At 34.6% G+C, this 22,702-nt stretch overlaps 1 protein-coding gene across 2 annotated transcripts in view; it reads right to left on the bottom strand.

Annotated features, from left to right (window-relative positions):
- The window catches only part of MRPS9 (mitochondrial ribosomal protein S9), a 36,355-nt gene that overhangs the window by 2,331 nt on the left and 11,322 nt on the right, over positions 1-22,702 (bottom strand). Inside the window, exons 3-9 of one of the 2 annotated variants that reach the window (XM_080352792.1) lie at positions 16,748-16,810; positions 16,628-16,658; positions 14,271-14,350; positions 8,010-8,092; positions 5,467-5,569; positions 2,557-2,725; positions 616-724 (exon numbers count right to left, since the gene is read on the bottom strand). In XM_080352792.1, coding sequence (XP_080208918.1) covers positions 616-724; positions 2,557-2,725; positions 5,467-5,569; positions 8,010-8,092; positions 14,271-14,350; positions 16,628-16,658; positions 16,748-16,810 — 638 coding nt within the window. The remainder of the gene's footprint in view (positions 1-615; positions 725-2,556; positions 2,726-5,466; positions 5,570-8,009; positions 8,093-14,270; positions 14,351-16,627; positions 16,659-16,747; positions 16,811-22,702) is intronic. The other variant, XM_080352793.1, reaches the window with a different exon arrangement.

Genomic DNA, 22,702 nt, shown 5'->3' with positions numbered 1-22,702 from the left:
ATTATCTATAGATGCCAAGGTCCATCAGCTCTAGATATTCAAACCGAGCAACCTCTCTATTCTTGAGCTCAGAAGCCACAATATAAAATAAAAATCACATAAGGGGTAGAAACTCTCCTATGTTAGCTTTATAAGAAGCTATGTCTGTAGCAGACTACACACATCCTCCAAAATCTGAAGCTTTACGCAAAGCATGTCATCTTGTTTGCTTCCACTATGTTATTGTATGCCACAGTAATTACACACGCATACAATTTGCAAATCTCTCAGTAAACACTTAAAGATACTGCTTATTGTTGATTTATTTATAAAATAAACTATAAGCCCTTCCAAGAGGACCAAAATCTGAACTGTCCAAATAGTTTGTGCTCTTGATTTTTGCATCCCTTCAGAAAGGGAGAGACAAGAAACACAGAGCAAGGCTTGCCTGTCACTTCTTACACCACCAACTCCTGAGAACTAGGAGGAAAAGCAAGACCAATTTTCACAAAACAGTTACACAGAAAGAAGAATATAACATCAACTCTGTGGAACACAGCACCAACATACAACTGCATGGTATGACTTGTGGTAGAATAAGTACAGTACGAATACAGCATGTCATAGTGCTCTCACCTGTCCTGCAGCACTGGGAAGTAATGTAAAATATCTATTCCATTCACTGTAATTTTTCCAGTCCCATTGTCATAAACTACTGCAGTAGCTCTTGCAGTTTTTCTTCCACCTTAAAGGAATTAAAACCAATCTGTTATGAGGCTTCAGTATTCTACAGAGCTTCAAGTACCCAAGAAGTTAAACAAATCTCAACACTTTCATACAGTACCAGCTGCTTCTTTTTGGAGGCTGAGGTAACAATAAAATTGAGAAGGAAATAAATACAAACAATGAGCAGCTAATTTTCAATATATTTTAAGTCAATGTCTATTAAGGGGGGCAAGTGTGTGTTGGAAGGAGGTAGAGGTAACATCCTACCTCCCATAACTTCAGTAGCTCAGGACACTTTCATGACCCTGTGATGTCACAGCATATGAAAATAAATAGTTTGTTGGACACCAACAATTATCATGAGTACAATTTCTAATAATATTAAAATACTTTATAAAATCATACAAAGGTGAAGTTTAAGAACATTCACACGGAAAAGGTTAACACTTTAATTATACTGGTATAAGTAATGCCTATGCATCATTTAGCACAGTTTCCTCGGAAATTAGTCAGTTTTAAGTGCATTAGCTTCACGTTAAAACATGACAAACTCTGTGCTAAATCCTAAAACCACTCTTCTGTAGCACAAAAGAAGCTACCATTCTGATACAGGAATTATGAAACAAATTAGACATTTTTCTTAATGTAGAGGGGTGATGGAACATAAACAAGACTGTTCTTGAACTTCCCAAATCTATTGGCTTTTCTTAAATAACATGTGTTACATGTTCATCAGACCTCAATAACTACTCTTCTGAAGACACTGCTGAAAACCATCATGGATTAAATCCCAGTTTGGCACTCTCACATCTCCTTGTTGTCCCATCATCTTGGAGCCAACCCAGCTAGAACAGAGCTCTCCAGCCATTTTGCCCCTCAGATTGTTCCTGCTCCGGCAGGGGGATTGGACTAGATGATCTTTCGAGGTCCCTTCCAATCCCTAACATTCTGTGATTCTCTGTGACCTTTGTTCTTATTATCTGCTGCCTGCTGTTCAAGAATACACATCATATCTGACTAAGATTCCTCTTAAATGTACAGCATAAAGTGTATGTGCACATCTGCTTTGTCCAGAAAGTCCGACTTTCCTATCCATGTTGTTGCTACCTTGTTTTTTCTAGGCAATCACTCATATCATATATCATTCTTCTAATACGTCCCCCAGCGAAAACGTAAGCAGCCTGTGTGTAGAACATACAGACACCTTCATGGCTTTTCTCTTAATATCTCCTCTGCCTCAGTACCAACGACTGACTCTGTCCCGTAAGGCCATCTGTGGTTTGTCCACTTGTTTGAAAAATGTAGGAATTCCCTCTTTGCATTTTCCCCGGCTGTTTGTAAATATCCAAATGCATTGCTATTTATTCTTCACATCTTCAAAAGTCTCCTTTGCTGGACTGCCCACGCAAGTCATGCTAAAGGTTATTTAGTGGTTGAGGTATGAAACTTTTATATCAAGCAATAACACTGTTACATCCATGGAATTCTCCATATGCGTTTGTGTTCCCCCAGTCACATGCCATTCATGTTCAACAGCCAACTCTTGCCAGCAATGAAAGTCCTTTTGTATCCTACAACATGCAGCACAAGGTCTTCTCTACAGAGGTACTACTGTATAGAAACGTAGATATAAACTAACAGTTGATAGACTTTATGGCAAAAACTTCCACTTTGTTACCAGGCCATGTCATAATTTAGTGTGGCATAACATAAATAACTATTACACATGCAATATACACTTAAGCATTTAAATGAAGTAGCAACACATCCAGCCGTGCTGTACATACCATAAAGAAAGTAGAGTGAAGAGTAAAAGCACTGCATCATTACCAACCAACTTGAAATTATTACCTTCACCGGTGCTGAAGGCCACTCCTCGCTCATCGTACTTCAAGGGCTCAATAACCACCTTTTGTAACTGCACAGGTATTTCTTTGGAAAACTTTTGTACATAGTTCTCCTCAATGTCACCACATGGCAACGTCATCAGTTTTTCCAAGAGCAGAATAAACCTTGAATACTGTACACAACAAGGCTTCATTAAAGGATGCAAGTGTAATTGCATTTGCTAAAACTTTCTATTTTTATATAATTGATCTTTCGTACTTCACTTTTATTGATGATATCTGACAAGATGACACTTTTGCACCTACATGGCTGATTTAAGAACAGCATGCAGATGCATCATTTTCTGTGTGACTAAAGATACCTAGTTCTTTCATCAGGCAACAATGAAACTTTAATTCAAAGCATAACCAACCCCTTTGTAATACAGGATTATTGCATTAGAATGAAGTTCACCTCACTTTTTAAAAGAAAATATGGAGGGTGATCTTCATTCTTTTATTATTGTTTTACAAAATGGCAAAAGGAAGAGATTTTCACCTAATTTTCAGTAAGTCAGCATGTTCATTGACTTGGAAATAATTTTATTTCACTAAACTGAACCTCTTAAATGATTATATTTCATAATATATACAGGAAATACCTATCTGTCTATCTTTGGCTGTTCAAGCTGAGTTACTTTTATGTTTATGATTTCCTTTAGAACCGAACAATCAAGCTATTTAAAAATTCAAGAGATACTTGACTTAAAGGGCAAGCTCTTGAAATAAATTATCCTTTGCTACTGTGTGGTTCTCCTTCCCCCTCACGCCCCCCTCCAAAGTTCTTCAACATGTGATTGAAGAGTAAACACCACTGTGTTAACCCATTTGTGCTAAAAGCTGGGATGTTCTGTTAGGAAGTGTTACTGGCAGGAGCACTGGACAGCTGGGCACTGGATATAAAGGTATGTTTTCATCTAAAATGGATTTTTCATATAGATAGCATATTCATATAGATACCATCTTCATCTAGATACCATGCAGTTCACTTTACTTACAAGCTGTTGTTAAATGTATATTTTCTTTTCTCTATTAAAAGTATTTTTTCTTTTCTCTGTCACCAGAGTCTTCTGCACAAATGTAATACTTTTCCTGTAACCCAGCAATAGCCTCTGGAGCTCTGACATCACTTAGAAAGCTACTTCAGACTAACTATGTGACACAGAGCTGTGGTAAAGCCTTGGAAGAGCAAAAGTACAAAAATTTTAAAATTATAGAGGCTACAGAGGAAGAAAGCTTCCAACAGTTTTCATTTCCAGATTGCAAAGGGAAAAAACAAACAACCAATCAACTAAACATCAATAGCTCTGGTTTTGTTTAATAATGCAAACACCACAAAAATTTCGTTGCAGTGGCAAAATATAAGAATTTGAGCAGGTAAGAGTGGTAGCTCATACCAAGACATTCCAAATACATTTAAACAATGTTTGTTCCCATACGCTGAGGCTTTGAGACATTGTGGTTTTACATGCAAGAGTCCAGTATGTAAATGGTTTTGGGGGTTTGTTTGTTTGTTTTGGTTGTTGTTGTTTTAATTGGTTTTAGTTTACTACAGTCTACTTTCACAGACGTAGAATGTACAAAAAAACAAGCAGTGAAGAACACCAAACTGTTTGGTTTTACAACTAGACCAGTTCTTGGCACTATGAGAGGAAGAACAGCCATTCCAAATGCAGGAGCTACTGAAAACACTGAAGTCATAACTCCAAGCAAGACAGAGAAAGTCTCCTGGATATACCAGGATGGAAAATTTACAACAGCAATTTCTAACTTATGCTTAAGGACCACAATCTGCTCGAGATCTTTTCACATCACCCCTAGACAAGGAAGCCATCACATCTTACTGTTCTGGATGACAAGTGAGCAAAGGGCATGTTTGCTCCTGCTATGTTATTTTTGCAATGATGCTGTCCACAGGAAACACTTCGGATGCTCTGACAAATTGTGTTTCATTCTCTGGTACTACCATATTCAAGCTTAAACATTCAAAAGAAAACTGAAGCTGGCCACATAGTCTGAATGTGCTGTTACAAAATCTAATGCTACTTAGGGGACTGTAAGAAAAAGCTTTGAGTAAGAAAGTGTACGACTATCAGGATGAACAGTCTTATTCCCAGAGATATATGTAAAGAAGGAGTCCAAATCTAGATAGTGATACAGTTTGTAGACACTGAAGACACTGCAAAATCCTCCTCTCTCCTACCATATTCATATCAAAGGAGAATATAACAAGAGATATCTTTATCAGACCACATATTCATGTAGCTTTGTATCTTGTTTCTGATATTTTATTCTGTAGCAAATCACTAAGAAAAAGGACTCCATATTTCTCATCAGCCTTCTCTGTGATTTTTCTATCACTATCACCTCATCCTTAAGATCAAATAATCAGCAACTCTATGGAGGTTTACCATTACACAAATCCATCGTGTTTTCCATCTTGAACATTTACCCCTTCTCTACAACAAGCAGAGGTTCTAGCCCTACTGGTTTTTCATTTCTAACTAGAATAAATGACTATTTATTCCTCTTATAAAGCGTTACTATACTCCCTTCCTGACTACATAATTAGATTACGAGGAACAAGTCCTCTAGCCCTCACAATATTACCAGGAGAAAAACTATGCTCTATTAGTGACGACGGAAAATCCTTAATAATTCTGTAATGTGCTAAACGAAAAGTGACGCTGGTCACTTTTCAAGACAACACGAATATGATAGTGCAATGAGCAAATATAGATTTTAGGAGAAGAAAGAAAATTCTTTCAAGGAGCACCTGCTTGTACGTAGTACCTTTTCAGTACCCAAAATCGCACCCAGAGTCTGTATTTTTAAGATATGAACCTCCTTAAGATTAGAAAGATTAATTACTTACATCATTATCTGACAGTTTTTCTAACAACATTTCTTCCAATTCAATCTTAGTCAGCCATCTGCTGCCAGCCAGGTTTCTGTTTAAAATATCACATATATTCTCCCTTTAATTAACCATGCAATTAGAGTTACATCACAAAGGACCACACATACAGTCAGTCTTCATTTAGAAATATATTTTCCATTATAAATCAATACAGATCACATTCCTATAGTAAATATGAGAAGGCTTACGTTGATTTTTAAAGTTCTTGTGAAAGGGATGGTAGCTTCATGTATTGAATCATCACACAAAAAACATGAGTATCAGTTATACATAATTCATATTATGGAAGTCCAAGATTAAGCTAGCATAGTGCTGTAATAGTGAGCAAGCGTCTCTACAAGTTCAGACTTTAAAATTAAGAGCCTGCTGCTGGAAAAGTTTGCTTTACAAGCAACAAAGACCAAAATTGAAGGCTCAAACAGAGATGCTAACACAAATTAAAAACAATGCTTAAAATAAATCTTTGAAATATGAATGATACAAAGTGACCAACAAAACAGAATGCCACCATAAGTACACATGCCAACATTATCAAGTAAATTTAAGGCAAAGTTTTAGGTTTTTTCAGAAACAACCTTAATGAAAGTTTTCAGCAGATTTAAGGAAGCTGTGATTCAGAAAAACACTCCTTCTGAAGGTGATTTTAAGTAGTACTTCAGAGTATGTATTTTAATGCTTTTCTGAGTCAAGGCATGAGAAATGTTTATTTAGAAACAATTCTAACAGTAGTTCTAAAAAGTTTTCAATCCTGACAGACTCAATTATATACTTACATTCACATATTGCTATTTGCAGTGAAGTCAATGACATTATTTACATGTGAAAAGCTATAAACTTAAAGCAGATCAAGATCAGGTCCTAACCCTACAATTAATATTACAGACCGAATCCACAATAGATTTATTTTCTGGGAAACAAAAAAACCCAAACTAAAACAGACAACACCAAACACCATACAGCAACAGTCCTTCCCATCCACCCACCCTCTACCTACATTTTGGGGATAAATTATTCAGGCTAATCTGAGAGGAAGTACCATATCCAGTGTGGACAATAAGTCTCAAAAATCCTTCACATTCTCTGGGCTTTTACAAACCTAACAGGTGAAAAAACCTTTCAACTCTGACTAGCTTTAGGTCATTTTTCACATCAGTAAATCCACTGGCTGAGCTCTGTAAGGAGTCAGGTTATTTTTCAGCAGCATAAACCAAGAACCTAAATTTGTTGTTCTCTTGTCTGCTCAGAAGCCAACACAAACCTATGACAAAACATTCTGTGGGTCACAGGAAACTATTTATACCATGAAGAAACATGAACTTCTGTTATTTAAGAAATGGAAATAATCGCAGCAAATTACTCCTTTCTCTTACTAAAACAAAAAAAAAATGGCCAAAATTAAGGAATGACAAACCAAAATGATGAGCAACTAGAACAGCACATAAATCTGACTAGAAAGCACACAGCAAAAACAAAGATAAAAATGACCTGGACAGCGAAAAAGTAACTATACAGAAAAGCAGTAAATGCCAAAATCAAAACTTATGAGCTGCATCCTTCTCTTTTAAAGCCTTGCTTAATCTAGTATACTAATATATCATACAATCCTAGCAAAAAAATCTCCAAATAGAAGATCAAGAATACAGCCTAAGGGAATTCTTAAAGTATAAACCCAGAGACAATCCTGACTGCATACACTATGAAAAGAACAACTGTAGCTTCTCCATTAGCTTCTGGTTGACATGTACCTTTGCTGTCCAGTGGCTAACCAGTCAAAGAGCTTGCTGCGCACACCACAGAAGTTAAACACAAGAAAGAAGAGAAACTAAACTCAACTGCTAATAATGGTGATATTTAAACAAATCCTACCAAATATATTTTTATGAAATTTCTGTTGGTTTTGATGATTTAGCTGTACAGAGCCATTAGAAGAGAAATAGTGAAATTAAGTATTTTGATGCTCTTCAAGTTAAATATTTTAAGTAAAAATATTCAAGAACTGTAATTAATAAAAGGCTACTAAAGAGCTCAGCTTAGGCCTTAGGATTTTCCAACAGATAAGCAACTTATTTGGTACTTTAAAATGCATTGTTTTCTTATAAAGAGTTTACTTCATTTTTAAGAAGATTTTTAATTAAGAAATGATTAGAAAACTTCATATACAGAAACACAGAATCCTGGATATTCTCTACTTATTTTCAAATTGGACTTCAGAATTTTTATATAAGTGAGAATATTGAAAAGAGCAGGGAGATATTAAAGAGCATGAGGAACAGGTGGGTGTTGCCTATTTTAGCAGTGAGAAGTGAGCACTCCACACATACATACTACAGATAAGACTTTTCAACCTCATATTACCATACAAATATTAGACAAGGAACAGGAAAAATGTCCGAAAATATATTTGTGGAATAAAAGGCAGGTAGGGTAGGGAACTATAAGAAGTGCCAAAACAACACTAAGATAACCAGTATCAATATTCATTCTAATCAGAAGCTTACCTTTTTTTTTCCTCAGGAGGAAGGTCTTGAGCTATCAGTTGGTCTTGGTATTTCTGAGCATTTAGAAATTTTTCATATGTTTCCTAAAATGCATATGGAAAAAGTATTTAAATGCATTTTGTCCATTAATATTTACATTTTGTTATTTAAAACTCTCCAAACACTTAAAATTCAGAAGCAGTCAGAAAACAAGTAGAGCTCTATCAATTCAAGAAAAATACAGTAATTTAAATCTAAACCAACCAACATTTAGATAGCATATATACTATTTTCATATGCAGGTCAAAGTAATTAATTTTGAATTCTACTATTTTTCTTCAGTGATGTTTGTTGCTTCTTAAATAAGTTTATAAACAACAAAAAAAAATCATGCTCAACTGCATGCTGAAAAGCAACTACATTTATACAATGGGTACAATTCCAAAACATACTGAACCATTATTTGGCCAGTGCATCCACATTTTCATTTGACTGACAAGGTTTAAGACTAAATAATTTCATTTAGTTAGATTTTTGTACATTTAAACTGTCAGCTTTGGTGGTCCATATGAGTCAGAACGCCCACTTAACCAGGCATGTCCACAGGGACATGTATTAAGTTGTACATTTATGATCAACAGAATTTCTGTTCTTTCAAATTTTACAGATAGATTTACCCTGAATTTTCAGTATTCTTTTAAAATTCTTAGGTATGCTATTATTTTCAAACAAGGTTGTGACAGTTATTCATCACTTCAGAAAAAAAAACAAACAAACAATCAAAAAAGTCACACTGAAAATATAACAGAAGAAACATATTTTTTAAAAAGTATTTTCAGTTTTAATCCATTCAGAAACTTTTGGAGGCTATTTGGTTCTAAATTGTAACATCTAACACACTGGATTACAACAGTGATTCAAATCACAATCTAAATAGGAGTATTTGGAGAAATAATTAAAAATTACACTGAAACAAACCAGGATTGTTGTACTAAAACAAAGTGTATGTCAAATAACTTATTTCCATTATCAACTAAAAATAGAAAGTTTACGATCACTTCCATATACCTTATTAATATAATGAGTTTTAGCAAATTCTAGAGAGAAACTCCAGTGTTAGAATGAGTAGGGATAAGGAACAATGGTTGGGTTTTTTTTTCTTTGTATTACTTACAAAAAAATAGTAAAAGAAGAAATGTGAGACAGCTCTGTATTGTCAGAAGTTAACCAATGAAATACTAGTTCTTAAAATAATACTGGGATTTGCAACAGGATGTAGTGAAATTTCTTCAATAGTTTACATTTAAAACAAACAATCAAAAAAACTCCTTACTTATAAACACCTACTGTTCAAGCTGATTTATCCACTAATATAAAAATACATCCACACATATACTAAAAATGTTAGTACTTAAAGCGTATGAACCACGAAGAGATTGTTATCTGAACTGCACTCAAAGCATTTAAATAGGGACAATTCACTGAAGTCTTTGATTCAGGTCATTGGTGACACTTTTAAAAGCACAGGGGAACAAAATTATTTTTTTAATAACTCCACACTATAGAATCCCAAATTTCAAAATTGTCCACTTTTCATTGAGACAGCATAAGAACCCATATAGTAGTATGCCTTTCAGAAATCCTTTATTTTTGATAAACATGCCTGTATTGGATAGGAACTAGGAAAATTTTTCAGCTTAAAAATAATCTATTTATTTTCCAACAGAAGATACATAATATAAAAGAGCACAACAAATCATCTTTTCAAGTATTTCCAAACCTCACCAAATATCAAGATACAGCAGCACTACCGTGGGCAAGATTCATGTCATTTTCACTCTAATAATCGTAACTGCTCCATTCAGAGCTGACTATTAGGCCACAAAAAATTATTGACTAATTATTAAAAACACAGACATGGTTTGGGTTAGAGAGCATGAGACATGCCTGACACATAAATTTTTATGCATCTGTAGTTAGACATGGAAAAGAATCAGTACATAAGCTTCTGCTCTGGAGTGTAGAGGGAGGGAAGCAAAGGGTAAAGAGGGCTCTGGCTGCCCCTCTGCTCTCTGGGGAGAGCTCAGCTGGAACAGGCCTGGAGATACCTGTGAGCTCCACCAGTTTTTGCATTTGGAAGATGCCAAAACCAGGCATGAAGAAGATATTTTGGTGTTAGATGATCAGAAGAGGTACTGGATCACTTGGTCTTATAAATGTGTAAGGAGGTTTTTCACTTTACTGTGAGCCTCTCAGCTTAACTTTCACCTTCCTGAGGTGTACGAAGCATCACCTTCCTACCTGGCAAGAGCCTCCTCACAAATACCCATCATCTTCAATACACTCTGGCAGATACATTTATCTACTGGAACAGTCCACAAAAATACCTGAACCAGGAGCCCAACAAAAAATAAACCATATCACAGTTCTTTAAAAAATAAGAAGAATGGGAGGGAACCACAGCTGTTAGCTTAGGACAGACTGACTTAAGTCAGAATTGCTTCTAAAGAGCAACTGAAATATTTTCAGGTAACATGACACAAGTTGATGGTAGATTTAAGGATTTTGTCACGATATTCAAAAACTACTGAGGTACACAGGAAAATAAAATGAATGTGAGTTCTAGTTTTTAGCCTCAGAAATTCATTATTACAACTAGAAAGAAAGCTTTACAACAGCTAGGACAGTAAGATTTTCCTGAAGACCCTCCCTAGGTATTCCCAAAGAACACCAACACTCCACAGGATGTTTAAGTTCTAAGAATGTACACATCTAGAAATCAAAATGATCTTTTTAAACCGGTGTGGTTAAATTACAGTTTTCATATCCATTCATACAAAGAACCATTACATAGGAGACGAAGTTGAACAACATGAAAAAGTGTTTCAAATACATTTAAGTGTTAGAAAAATGCTAATTTCATGCATATTTCTGAAAGTGGACTTGCATTTCTTATGAAATAAAATTTTGGTCTTAAGTACTAAAGAAAAATAATGCCTGTATTTAATTTCTACATGGAGATGAAGTCAACAGACTAAAAGAACCACTCACGTGTGAAGTAAAGTATGTGCAAACTCAGGAATAGCATGTAATGCCCAATAATTTATCTGACAAATCTTCACTCCCCAAAGGCTAAAGAAATCTTCTAAAGACACACTTGCTTTTTCAAAGCTGGCAGGTGAAGATTTTACTAATTACTTCAGGATTCAATAGTCCAATTCATGAATGTACACATCTGTGTGACTTGTAAACTCAGCTATTACACAGTCAAAATAGCTGATTTTACAAGATTGGCTACGTTCTGAATTGCTTCCTTTTCTAATAGAGAGATCAAATTTCGGAGCTCTACAAGGATGCTCTCTTTTAAAATAAAAAAATAATATTTCTTTTTTACCCTGCATAGAAAAATAAGTAAGAAAACTAGCAAATGGAACCCTAGAAGAACAGATTTTTCTGGAAAAAAAAAAAGTTAATATTTTGTTTAAAATATGCTGCAGAGTCCACATCATTTTATATCACAGTTTGTATTTTTCTTTGCTTCTTAAGAGATTTTGACTTCAGCGTTTACTTTGGGTTTTTAAAACACTCTATTGTTTAGACCATTTACCTCTGATCTACAACCTCTGATATTGCTAAAAAAGTACAAGAAGCACAATTGCACAAAATTATTATTTTGCTAGAAAGAATGGTACGAAGAGACCATTTTGTCTTTTTCTGCAGATTACAAAAAATATGACATTGCTCTAAAACACTTTAGTGAAATGATCAAATATACTATCAAACATTCATGAAATGGTGTTTCATGCAATAAACATTCTTTTATGTATATAAAAAAAAAAAGTCATTTTCCTTCCCTACAGCTAAACTTTAATCAACAGGCAAAACAAAGACAACAATGGAGTGTTAAGCAAATATCCTTTATAAAAGTTAATTTAATATTCAAGTCATAACAGCATATATATTGGCAGTTACAATACATGTGCATATACACAGTCTGATTTCAGAAAGTGGATAATATTTCTTAGCATTAGCTAAACAAATAATGCTGTGACCAGTTATATTACTAGCAATTAATAAAATCCAAGTTCCACATGAATCTATGTAGTAATTAGCGGTGTACAAGTTTAGGCTAAATATTATGTTTATCCAATTTATTAGACTAATGTAGTAATTTAAAGGACATCCTCAAATGGGGCTGACTACTTACACTAGACTGTATTAACACACAACCCTTTTTTCCCCTAGCCGAATTAATTAGCTTTGAGACTTAAAAATACTTTTTCTTAAATACACATTAGTCTAATAAGAGGTTAAAACAATGCTGGGAATTTCATGCATATTTCAGCTTTCATTTGGCTGATTAAAAAAAAAAAAATCTGTTAAGCTTCACTTAAGGCTTAGAGAAGCCTATTTCATGGAAATATTTAGAAACAGTCAAAGAACATTCAGGTATCTTATACTGATGAAACAAGTATTTGTCAAACCAATTTGTTTGAAGGTGGTTGCCATGCTGTTAGAAACAAGATGCACACTATTCTTTTAGTGATTTCCAAGGCAAGCTCACATACCCTTTCTAACTGCTAGGAAGAGCTAAAAATAAACTTGTGCTCCTTGTAAAATTTGTAATTTCTTCATTATGATGGAATGCAACAAAACATCTTGCCCTTGGGTTGCTCTGTTTCAGCCAAAACAAATGCAAATGGCTTGTCAGATGACAGCTGTTTGATAAGGCTCCTCTACAAGACCTGCATGCTTTACTTTTTTCCGTGAAACTTGGGATGAAAGGCAGAAGGCAGGAAGAGAATTAATGTAGCATACAGTCTAAAGGCAATGCTACAACCGTGATTAAGTAGAAAAGTTAAAAGGCACAGATTTTCCACAGTCTCGCTGCGTGCAACCCATCCGTGTAACAAGTTGACAGGCCTAGCGCGTCAGCTCCATCATCCTCTCCGACAGCTAAAACGCAGCATTGCATCCCTTTTCAGAGAAAATTTGCGTCTGCACCATGAAGCGTTGTACATTATTTCTTAGCACTGCAGGGGGCTCAAGTCCATATGGAACCTTCACAAATATTACCACAGATCAAACCAGCGGCGTTTCGAGGCAGATTTGACATACCTATTTAAATGAACAGCAGGGGTCCTCGGGCTGCCTCAGGCTGTGCAGCAGAAAACCTCTGTGGAAAGCCTGTGCTGCAGCTCCATTACTCAGCAAAGACACACTCTACATTTATCATTCATTTCATTTCTGCCAGGGCAAGAAGCTCATTTGCCCAAGGTCAACCAAAAAAAAAAAAGGGGGGGGAGGGGGCTGTTATTCTCCCAAGGAAATAAATGTACCTGACAAGTGGGGATTTTGTCCTTTGGGTACGCAGCACGCAAATAAATATCAGATAATTCTAATAAAAACACTATGCTCAGTAAAGCTGTGCACCGAATTTGGTAACATAACATTTATTTTTTTTGACAACAGACTAACCATAGAACTAACTTTTTAAGACTACCTGATGAGGAAACAAAACCTGACATGATTGTCCAATTAATTATTTCTGCATACATTATTAATGCTTTTGTCTTGCCTAAGTGCACATAGGAAATACACCTTTCTATAAACTCTTCTAAAGAGGAAGATAATGCTTGTGCCATGGATGGTCACAAATATGAAATGTCTGTTCACAATCCATGTTAAGACTAAGGGTCTAGCAATGTTCTATTAGATACAGCTTTTTCCATAAAGGTAAAAAGATGCAGAAAAAGCTTTAAGTTTGCATGAATGGAACAGTCTTAGGGAAAAAAAAAAAAAAAAAAAAATCAATTAAGCAGTTTAAATGCAAATTTTCTTCACACTAAATGTCAGCACAAATAACATTTCCTATAGCTTTGCCCTTCAAGGGAAAAAAAAAAAAAAGCCCTATTTTTTATTCTACAATGAGTTTTCCCAGAACTAGCCATTTTTGTTGTATATGCATTCTCCACTACTATAAAGTCTACAAGAAAGCATTAAGACTATTCACACCCAGTACATAGCCAAACCTGTAAAATAAACCAAAAATTAAAGCAAGAACTATTATGTAGTCTGTTCTCTTAACTGTGACATAAAAATGCCCCTAATTATGGATATTGTGACAGAAAAAAAAATATACATTACATATGGCTTTGGTGGTGATGTTATGGCCTATTGTGAAAACATGAGTAAACTCAGAAGCCCCTGATAAACGTCCCTAGAATAACAAATACTTGACTTGGAGCTAACACTATTTATTACAGATTATAACATACTTACATGCATTAATGAATAATATGACTGCTTGCCAGTATAAAAAAGAAAGTGAAATGGTCGGCCATCTTCTCCCCACTGGATTTCTAATGAAAAGCAAGATTAGACAAGAAAGCAATATACATTCAGCAAAAGAAACCCCTTGTATTTAAGTGCAGTTATAAACCTCTTTCATAATACTGATTATCTTTTTAAATATTAGAGAAAAAAAGACATTTCATAGGTATTCAGCCTATTTGGAATCTAATTATTTAGACTTGTTAAAAACTAAAATCCATCTGCAATTATAACCAAATATTTAATACAATATTTCTAAATATCATTTAACATGAGGGAATCCTCTCATGTACATCTTAAATAAACTTTCAAAGACTGTATAGTTGATATTGCAGATAGAAGTATTCATTTTAGAATAGGAAGAACTACAAATTAAGAGACAATTGAAATCTACATAATGATTGTGAAAGGTGAAAGATTAACAGCTCTGGAAAACAGTGTCTTAAAATATATTATTAGTATGATATGTCTAAACTAAAGTAAGCATTCATATATATTTTTTTTTTTGTGGATAACACAACTGTATTCAGCACTTGGGTAACTTTAGTCCTTGTTCATGTTGATACATTTGGGATATTTAAACATCAAGACCTATGCTATAGTTTACCTAATTAGTTCAGCAGAAAACATATGTTCCATATCACTCAGCACATCCAGTGTATTTTATTCATTTAAACAATGTTATTTAAGGACAAATAAATTTCAACTTTGGAAAAAAAAATCAACTTAAATACAACATGACAAAGATCTTTTCCGAATAAATTGACAAAAATAAAAACCTGAGACCTTCTTCACAAATTGAACTGTGGAGAAGCTCCCAGCCATTTTATCCAGTGAAGTTCAAACGAAACTATCTATAAGCTATAGACAAATATAAGACTCCAAAAACCTGTCTGATAAGCACTCTATGTATTGCATTGGAACATTAGGACATGATATCACAGAAGTCAAATGGAAAGATGCAAAACTTACTAGAACAGAAGGAATACAGTGGGGCTTTTACCCACACATACTACTAGTGGAATGTGTGAATTTCCATGTATGCAGCTGTGAAAGCATATTTTGTTGAAATTACTGTTCAGGGAACATTCTGAAGTATAAATTTACATTTCTGTACTTCAAAGTTTTCAAAGACATGATGCACAGACAAGACAAGGCTGCCTTAAAAGAGATACTTATTGAAAGTGTTATTTTTAGATGTAAATACAAAGACATACATTTATACTAATGAGTTCTTACACTCCTCAGGACACAGCTAGCGTTTCAAAGAATCCTTTAGTCCCAAAAGCATACAGAATAGCAGCTAAGTTCTGCCATAAAATAGCCCTTGCATTTTAAAATTGCACAATGATTAACTCGCTCTTAGCCTTTTGCTTTCTACTTTTTATTTCACAATACTGTAAAGTTTGAAAATAATGCATTACACAACTTCAAATTTCAGATAATTTAGACAGCTTTTTAAAAGCCACACTAAGCCCCCAAAACATTAAGTATCAGTTCCAGGAATGGGAAAAAGAAGGATGGAAAATGGTAAGATTTCACTGATAATCAGAAATGTCCATCTGGGACTTGATAGCTCAGTGAATGTAGAATTTCACACCCATGCTACTAGTTCATACTAAATGTGAGTCAAAAGCAGATGACAGGTTTTGACATCTTTTAAGTATTCTATGTAAAATTAATTTGGCGATTTTAGTGAAGTTCTCACTGACAAACTGACCAACATGCTGGCATATCACTGACAACTGGGACTTGATACAATGTCTCAGGAGTACGGACGTAAGTGCAGAGTTAGGACTTCCAGATCAAAACATTATTAGAAGAGTTTCCACTCTCCCTCTTCTCTCAACTGGCAATTTCAAAGCTGTAATTTCTAAGCTTTAAAGCAATGAAGTTATCAGGAAAACTTTTGGTTTAAAATAGTATTAATGAATATTTTATGGCTGTGATAAGACAGCTCTGACAAAAAGCTATTGAATTTAACAGAAAGTTTTCCCATGACTTCGACAGATTCTGCACGTCATCCTACCCATTGTTTATTTTTAAACAATGAAAAACATGTATCTATAGTCACTTAACAAGATGTATGAAAAGACCAGTGGCATTCCAGAATCCAGCAGTATTTTTTATCCTAAAAAAGAGAGTATCAGGTCAGGCTTTTACTGCTCAAATCTTGGCAGTTATTAGGAACACAGGGGGAAAAAAAGTAAATCTGTGAAAATAAGGAATTCTAGATATGCAAAAATTCTAATACTTAGAAATAACAATAATAATAATAATAATAAAAAAAATCTATGAACACTTACTCCTCTGCTCTGGAAAAATTTCAGTAGGATGCTGTAAATAAATAAACAAATATCAACAAAAAGAAAGTGACTTAAAATATCACATTACAGTTATTCAGAAATGCAACCAAAAAATCCTACCTTCATCATGGGCCTGGCTTTTTTGTCAAATAAGCCAGATGGAAAGAGATAGGCAATAGCTTTCTGAAAAGAAAGAGAGACCATATATGTAATTTTCTCCACAAAAGCATCATTGAAGCATTTCTTAAGCACTTGTAGAGGAAAAAAAAGCATAACTTTTGTACAGCAGGTAACCAAAACAGTAAGAAAGAGAGCCGCATGTGTGCTGTGCTAGAAAGAAAGGCAGATCGTTCCCTCAGAAATCTTCAGGAAAAATAAAACCTCACTCTGAAGGCTGTACTCTACTATATCAGAATGAATGAACTTTCTTCTGCAAAGCTTAATTTTTATGATAAGCATTTATTGTAACTTACCAGAACTATTCAAGTGCAAAGACCGCCTTTATACGCAGTGATTTTTCCCTAAAATTTCAAGTGATGTGACTGTAGAGGAAATCACAACATTTAATTTATCTTTCTGAAAACATCACTGCTTGTTATCAGTGCCTACTGACAGACTAAGCACAGGAATTTTATTTAAAGCAACTGGACAAAGCAAAGTTTTCTACATTTAGAATCCCAGTTTCTACAGATGTAGTTTCCTCAAGTCTAAAAGCAACATTTGTTGTGGCAGTAGAAGATAGTTTACATAGCCTAAATAAGTATTGCATTGATCACTGCATTTGGAAACAACTGTGAATCACTACAGTCTTTGCTGAATTTGAACTAATTGCTCAGAGAAGATTCTTAAATGCCATCTTTCTTCTCCTTAGGGTTTGCTGAAACAATTTAGAAAAACATATGACATTAATTACACACTCATTTTTTACCACTTTTTTTCACTAAGTACAAGGTACATAATTTGCTTTTACTTCACCAATATCTACCACTACTCATGTGACGTATAAAGTTAGTATTATTTGCCTCCGATAAATAAAACAGGTATAGCGATATTCTGAATCATTCCGGCAAAACCTAAGGCAAAGCACCTGACAAGGTTAAGCTCAATGACATGCATTTCTGTTCAACATCATCTTACTGTCCCCTTTTCAAAGTAACTAAAACTTAATTTAATAAAGCAAAAAGATGCATTTCTGAAAGTTGTTTATTTCCATTTGTTTTTAAAAAGAAAACAAAAAGCTAGCCACCAAAAAGCCCTAGAAGTAGGGGTCTGGCAAGTGCAGCCAACTTCAGACAGTAGGCAGTAGAGCTCAAGATAGAAATCTTGTGTTTGTACAGTAACATGGACTAAGTGAATAAACCCCTCTGGCAGCAGTCTCATTTGTATTTCCATTAGACAGTATGGAAAAGTAGAATTACAATAAAATCAGAGTTTAAAATCTCCTCTTATGAAGAACGGCTCTTTGTTGGTTAGGCTACCTTAAGGCTATTACTTGCTGATAATTTTTTCCATGGACATGGAGTGGTTTGTCAGTGCTTCAACCGATTTAATATGCATGAAGTGTAAAAAGACCTAACCTATTACTTCCATTAATCCCCTACTGGCATTCTGAACAGAAATTTTGAGAATTCTGAAGCAAACAAAAGGCTTAATTTGATGTTATAAAATGGTAATTTTGTTTCTCTTAGTGACTACTGTATTCCCATTTGTTAGTCAATGGGCATTTTATGCATACACACAGTAGGTGAACACCTATTTATGAACAAATGGGGATTAATTATGATGACAATAGAGAACTCTGCTGTGAGCCAAATGATGTTAAACAAACACCTTATATAATATATTAAAAGAATTTATTACAGGATTCTGTGTGTGTACTTAAGACGTAGTCTTTATATAAGCATTTCCAGAATCTCAAACAAAACAGTTACTGTACCTATGACACCTTAATAAATGCCAAATATCACAATTTAACATTTATAATGAAGAGAGTGACTGGCATCTAAGACTTTCTACTTCTAGACAGTTTATTTGATACTGCTTGAGTGTATATTCACACCTTTCACGCTAAAGCATAAACAAACTCTGCATTAAGAAATCCTAACATCTACTTTCAGCTCCCCATACAAAACTAGCCAAAGAATAAGAATTCACTTTACAAGTTCACTTTGCTGTTGTTCCAAAGTGGAAAGACAGTCTTCCTGCCCTCTCCCTTTTTATGGAAATGTAATCAAGGATGGAATATTTGTCTTTACATCCCATTAGGAACTACCCTGGGATCCAACAGGCTGCAGTTCAACCTTATCCAGAAATTTTTTCTTAATTTTAAATAGCTGTGTCCTCAAGCTGTGCTTTCAGCAACTACCTAGCAAGTTAGTCTGCCTCCTGGAAACTTCATTTACAGAACCCAATTTTGTCTATGCAAATGTTTTGGTTTTGTAGAAAAGGGGTATTTCAGAAAAACTCTCAGATTCTCAATACTCATGTGTACTAGCCGTAGAATAAGATGGTGGATGAACCTTAGGAATTACATCAGAATTAGCCTCTCCAAACTGCAGCTGGAGCACATAAATAACCATGAAATATTTTTCTGAAATCTTTTGACAATGTCTTCAGATATAGAACACAGGCTTCTTTTCAGGAATCTCCATGGCTTGAGTCAAAATTCTGTAGAGAATTAACAGCACATTCTGCACTTTCCTGAACATACAAAAAGCAGATGGATGTCCCTCTTAAAACTTTATAATCAAGGTCTAAATGCTAGCAGTAAAGTTCCCAAGAAACCATTCAGATTTAACTGCAGTTTTCCATTCCAGGAGTGGTTTTCAGCTTAAGAATCATGGCCCATATCCTTCTTCTAGTGCTTAACTTGACTTGAACTCCAGATGAGAAAGGAAATGTTGTGCTGAATACGACCAAGAACTACTTTCTTCAGGCCATCATTTCAACTACACAAGACTCATTCACCCACCGTAGCCTCCACTGGTTCTGGGCTGCTATTTCTATTTGTTAAATCACACTGTTACCATTGTCTTTGGAAGTGAAACACAACTTTCTAAAAAAGAAACACCTGCAAATATTTTCAGCAGAAACACAATTACAAATCCCAGTACCCTGGTACCTAGTAACACAACAGTGTTTCCAAAAAAAAAAAAAAAAAAAAGTTACATAAACTACTGGAAAAAAAAGTGGAAAAGGGTACAGCCTGCTTCTGCTAGAACTCACTAAAAAGAATTTTAGCTATTTCCCTTCAGGATCTTAAAGTGCTTGTTTTTACACTATACTGTTGATCTACACAGAAAAAAAACAGCTAGTAATACTCAGTAGTCACACCTTCAAAAATAGCAGATCATAATGAATATATGTTAGTAACAAGATGCTTTACATCAGACACTTCTTAAATTGCAATAGTAAACTTAACATTCCTATAACAAACTAGAAGGAATCCTGTTATATCCTCACTTGTTGATGGACTGGATGATTCAATATACTGCCCACAGGACGACAATGTCTTTCACTTGTAGCTCTAAGTTTGAATTCAAGCCAATTGGGATAATGAGAACAAGCTTCCATCTCTTAAAAAAAAAATAAAAAATAGTATCTGGCAGTGCTTCAAACATGCAAACCAATTCATTAAATAATCTGTCCAGCACTGCATGTGGTATGCTGTGCAAATTCAGGATACCTGCCACACCCTCGTTTTCCCTCTTTACTGTACATGTTGCACATGCTGACTTCTGATCCTCCTTCCCTTCCTATCAATCTACAAGCCAAGAAATTTGTTCACTCACTTTCTCACACATCAGAGACTAACTCGGAATTAAACAAGTTCAGCTGGGTCACTAAAGGTTATTTTTTTCAATGTCTTGAGAAATTAAGAATTCCATACTTCAATTCAAATAGACTTGACTGAATCATACTGGGATAGAGGAAGGAGACTGAGACAGTTCAGTCCTTAAATAACCCGCCATAAGTAGGAGAGGTTTGGCAGGGCAAATTGATCTTGACCAAGTGTCTTCCCACACTTTTGTTGAATCCACAGCTCAAACACAAAACATTCCACTAATTTTCATTTTTCAAATAATGCGCAAAGATGCAGTGAGGAAAATTATTCTGTAAAAAACAAGGAAAGAATAAGAAAAAAAAAACCCTCCACCCCTCCATCCTTGCAGCAAGAGTCTTTTTGGCAGAGGGCTTAAGAATCCAGCTCATTCCTTTTTAAATACACACAAAACTTTACTCATCAAAACACTGAGGTGAGAACTGACACTTTATGCTGTAATGTTTCAATGACTGATATCTGTTTCAGCTTCTTCTCCTCAACGTGACCACATGAAAGGTGCTTTCCTTCTTACACCTTGCCTCCTGAATCATCATTTAGCCACTGTTCTTCAGCATTTCTCAGACTGAGATGTTTGCTGGAACAGCTGGTTTTCCTTCTAACCACATTAGCAGTATTCTTTAAAACTTTCCAGCACCCAAAATCCAGAATATTTGGGGTAGAACCAGGAATAAATGAAACAAAAATGGAAACTGAAATGTTAATTCTGAAATAGCTTTTTTATTTAACCAGACAGAAAAGGGTAACAAAAACAAAACAAAAACCAGTGACACATCCAAGCTTACCTTGTAAAGCAAAATCCTCTTCTAACAACTAACTACTAAAATTTATTGAAACCACCCAAATTATTTGTCACTGTTTATCTAAAGCTGAATTCTAGCTTGGGCAGAAAGAAATTTCAAGTTAATAGTGATGCATCGTTTTAACACCATAACTTGGGAAAAAAAAAACAAAAACAAAAAAATGAAACAAAGCAAAAATAACAACAAAAGCACACCCCACACAACCAACCAGCCCACTTGCATTATATAAAAAAAGAGGCCATCATCTTTTAATATTACATTATATTTATACTAACTGATCATTTTCAAAACAAAAAATAATGTCCTGTCCAGGGTTTTCAGGGGAAAAACAAATAAATAAACAAAACACACAGGAAAAACAAACAAAAAAAACCACAAACCAAAAGCTGTTGAAAGAAGGTAATTTTTTCTAACACTGAACAGTATTAAAAAGAGTAAAAAAGAACACACCAGTCATCAGTTCAGATGGACCTTGATGCAGAAATAAGAAAACACTGATGCAGAGTTTGGCTCCACTAGAATAGGAAAAAAAAAAAAAAAGGTTGAAAAAAGCATGCTAGCTTCAACTATTTTAAAATAATAGAAAAAATAATATTTCTTGTAAGGACAATGCTGGACAAAACACTCTTGTTGCAGATAACAAAGTTCAGAAATACATTTTGTTCTGAATAATGTTTCTGACATTTCACATATGCCATTATTCACTCATCTCTAACACTTCGCACTGCTGAAATCTGAATGTTATTTAGAAATCAGATGTGCTGAGTCACTTATAAGTAACTGAATACAACCTATTTTTCATTTAAGTAGTCTTAATTCATTTAAAGAAACTATATCCTATAAGGAATAAAATTTTTCCACATTTAACATTTTCATAATTAACAACCTTACTGGTACTTCTTCACCATTATATATACTAGTGAAGATAAATGTATATTTTAGATGCAAATTATTCCATCTGCTTGACAACAATCTATTAGGTCATAAGACAGACAACAAAAGAAAATGAGCATAGACCTCTAGCTTTTGAGTTTCACTGACTTATGAGGAAGGAGTATTGCTTTATGATGAGCTCATATCTGGGAGAACATTTAGGGACTGCATAAAAATACTGGGATATAAATAGGTCATGAAGATTAAGACGCTTTTCTGGTATTAATCTTACTTAGATTTCTGGGCTTTAAAGTAGAATATCACAGAACTGACAGTGGAAAATGAAGGTGGGCTGTTTACTACAACCGTAAGTTAAAGTTAAATCACAAAATAAAAGGATTACAGACTCAAATGGGGAAAAGCACTAGGTCAGGACTGCAATCTCTATTAATTAGGTATCCCAGCTGGGCAGTGGGTATGCAGCTGTTAACTTGATCAATGACTTACCTAAATGTCATCTCTACTGATTCGCTTATAAATTACCAGCAAGTGAGACTA

The sequence above is a fragment of the Nesoenas mayeri genome (assembly GCF_963082525.1).
Source record: "Nesoenas mayeri genome assembly, chromosome: 1".
Lineage (NCBI taxonomy): Eukaryota > Metazoa > Chordata > Aves > Columbiformes > Columbidae > Nesoenas > Nesoenas mayeri.
This window is presented reverse-complemented; position numbering and strand designations above follow the sequence as displayed.